The sequence below is a fragment of the Loa loa genome (genome assembly GCF_000183805.2).
Source record: "Loa loa unplaced genomic scaffold supercont3.307, whole genome shotgun sequence".
Taxonomy (NCBI): domain Eukaryota; kingdom Metazoa; phylum Nematoda; class Chromadorea; order Rhabditida; family Onchocercidae; genus Loa; species Loa loa.
Window position 1 is genome coordinate 13834 of NW_018108487.1, and position 1744 is coordinate 15577.

Consider the following 1744-nt stretch of genomic DNA (forward strand, 5'->3'; position numbering starts at 1 on the left):
GTAAAAAAACAACCAACATCAAAGATTTCATTTTTGATATCAATAAGAAATTAAAATATTGTTTATTGTTTTTGATATCAATAAGAAATCAAAATATTGTTTATCAAAATAATCAATGATAAAATCAAGAAAAGAAAAACAACCAACATCAAAGATTTCATTTATAGGATTTAATAATATTGCATTAGCGTATTCGTGAATTTCCAGTGATAATGGAAAAATTTCATCATCATTGTTTTCTAATAATTGCTTAATTGCTTCTGATAATGAATTACAAAAATCAGGCATCGGTGTTACAGGCATATGACATTGATGTGCTATTGATTCTCGACATTCCTAAATAAATAGATTTCAAATTTATTTGAAATTTGCATACAATTTATTTTATCATTAATTGAATTTGTAAATATTATCTGATATGATAAAATAATAATTTAAACATTAAATATTTAATAATCATTAAAAAAACAATTAACATTTGTTTATTGCTAATAAAATGTCAATCATTAGTAAGTCGTTTTGGAAAGGAAAAAAAAAAACAAATAAAAAAAGTGAAAACGGATTACAATGTATTTCGAAATTTAAAAAAATTAAATTAAAGTAAGTATCAAATTAAATTGCTTGCATAAAATTAACACTTAAAATATTACCTCATGAAATGAAACTTCTGTTTTGAATGCTAATTTATCATCTTGTAATACTGCAACTTCTCGAATACATAAATTATCACTTGTATAAATATCTTTTACTCGATACATAAGTGCTGATGGTCCAGCTACTGAAATTAAATTAAATATGCAAAATTTTTTTTTTTAGCATTTATTATTTAATTAATATTACTATCAACATTATTACTCATATATTTTAAAATTATTACTTTTTTTTTTTTAATTACCACATCATCTTATCAACTATCAATTTCAAATCATCTTATCAATTTATCCATTTTCCATCCTTTTTTTTCTTTGCATTTTTAATGTTAACAATCACTTGTGAAATTTAAAAAATTGATAAGATGATTTGAAAAAAAGAAACTTAATAAATTGAAAATTATCATAATAATAGCTTCTTTTATATATTTGAAATAATTTCTCATTTATTTTTTTTTAAAATTTTCCAAGAATATATTCATGAGTTAAAATATTAGTTATTTATTTTTGCTTACTTGCAAAAGAAATATGAAATTTGAATTTATTTTTAAAATATATTATGTAGAAGAAAATCATTTTAAAATATTAGATTAATTGATTGTTTTTATTAACTTAAAATAGATACATGAAATTGATTCTTTTTTTTTGAAAAAAGAAAAGATGGAAATAAATTTTTTATTTTTCTTTTGATACTTAAAAAAATTATTTCAAATTTTAATTACCTTTATTACAAAAATATGTATGGCAACTATTGATAGCCATTTTTTGTGGTACATTTTTGATTGCACTTGCCATTGCTTGTGATATGATTAATCCATTTGGAATGGTTGATTTGATTGGTTCATATCTTTGAAAAAAAAAAAAGAAAAATGAAATCAAATAAATGAACTAACAAATAAATAAACAAATGAGTTTTTAATTATTTCGTTTTTTTATATTTTCATTTCATATATTTCATACATTTCATGTATTCATATCTTCATTACAATTTTATTTTACGGTAAAAATTGGAAATTAAACAGTTTTAACAAATTAATTTGTGTATCAAATGAATCAAAAAGAAATGCATCATAATTTTTAATCATTTAGTTAAT

General features: G+C 19.8%; 1 protein-coding gene across 1 annotated transcript in view; it reads right to left on the reverse strand.

The window, feature by feature from the left end:
* LOAG_18425 (hypothetical protein) overlaps window positions 1-1445 on the reverse strand; it is a gene marked incomplete at both ends in the record, with an annotated part of 3535 nt that extends 2090 nt beyond the window's left edge. Inside the window, 3 exons of the mRNA XM_020451084.1 lie at window positions 148-336; window positions 651-778; window positions 1373-1445. Of these exons, the coding sequence (XP_020305165.1) occupies window positions 148-336; window positions 651-778; window positions 1373-1445 (390 nt within the window). The remainder of the gene's footprint in view (window positions 1-147; window positions 337-650; window positions 779-1372) is intronic.
* Window positions 1446-1744: the final 299 nt, after the last annotated feature.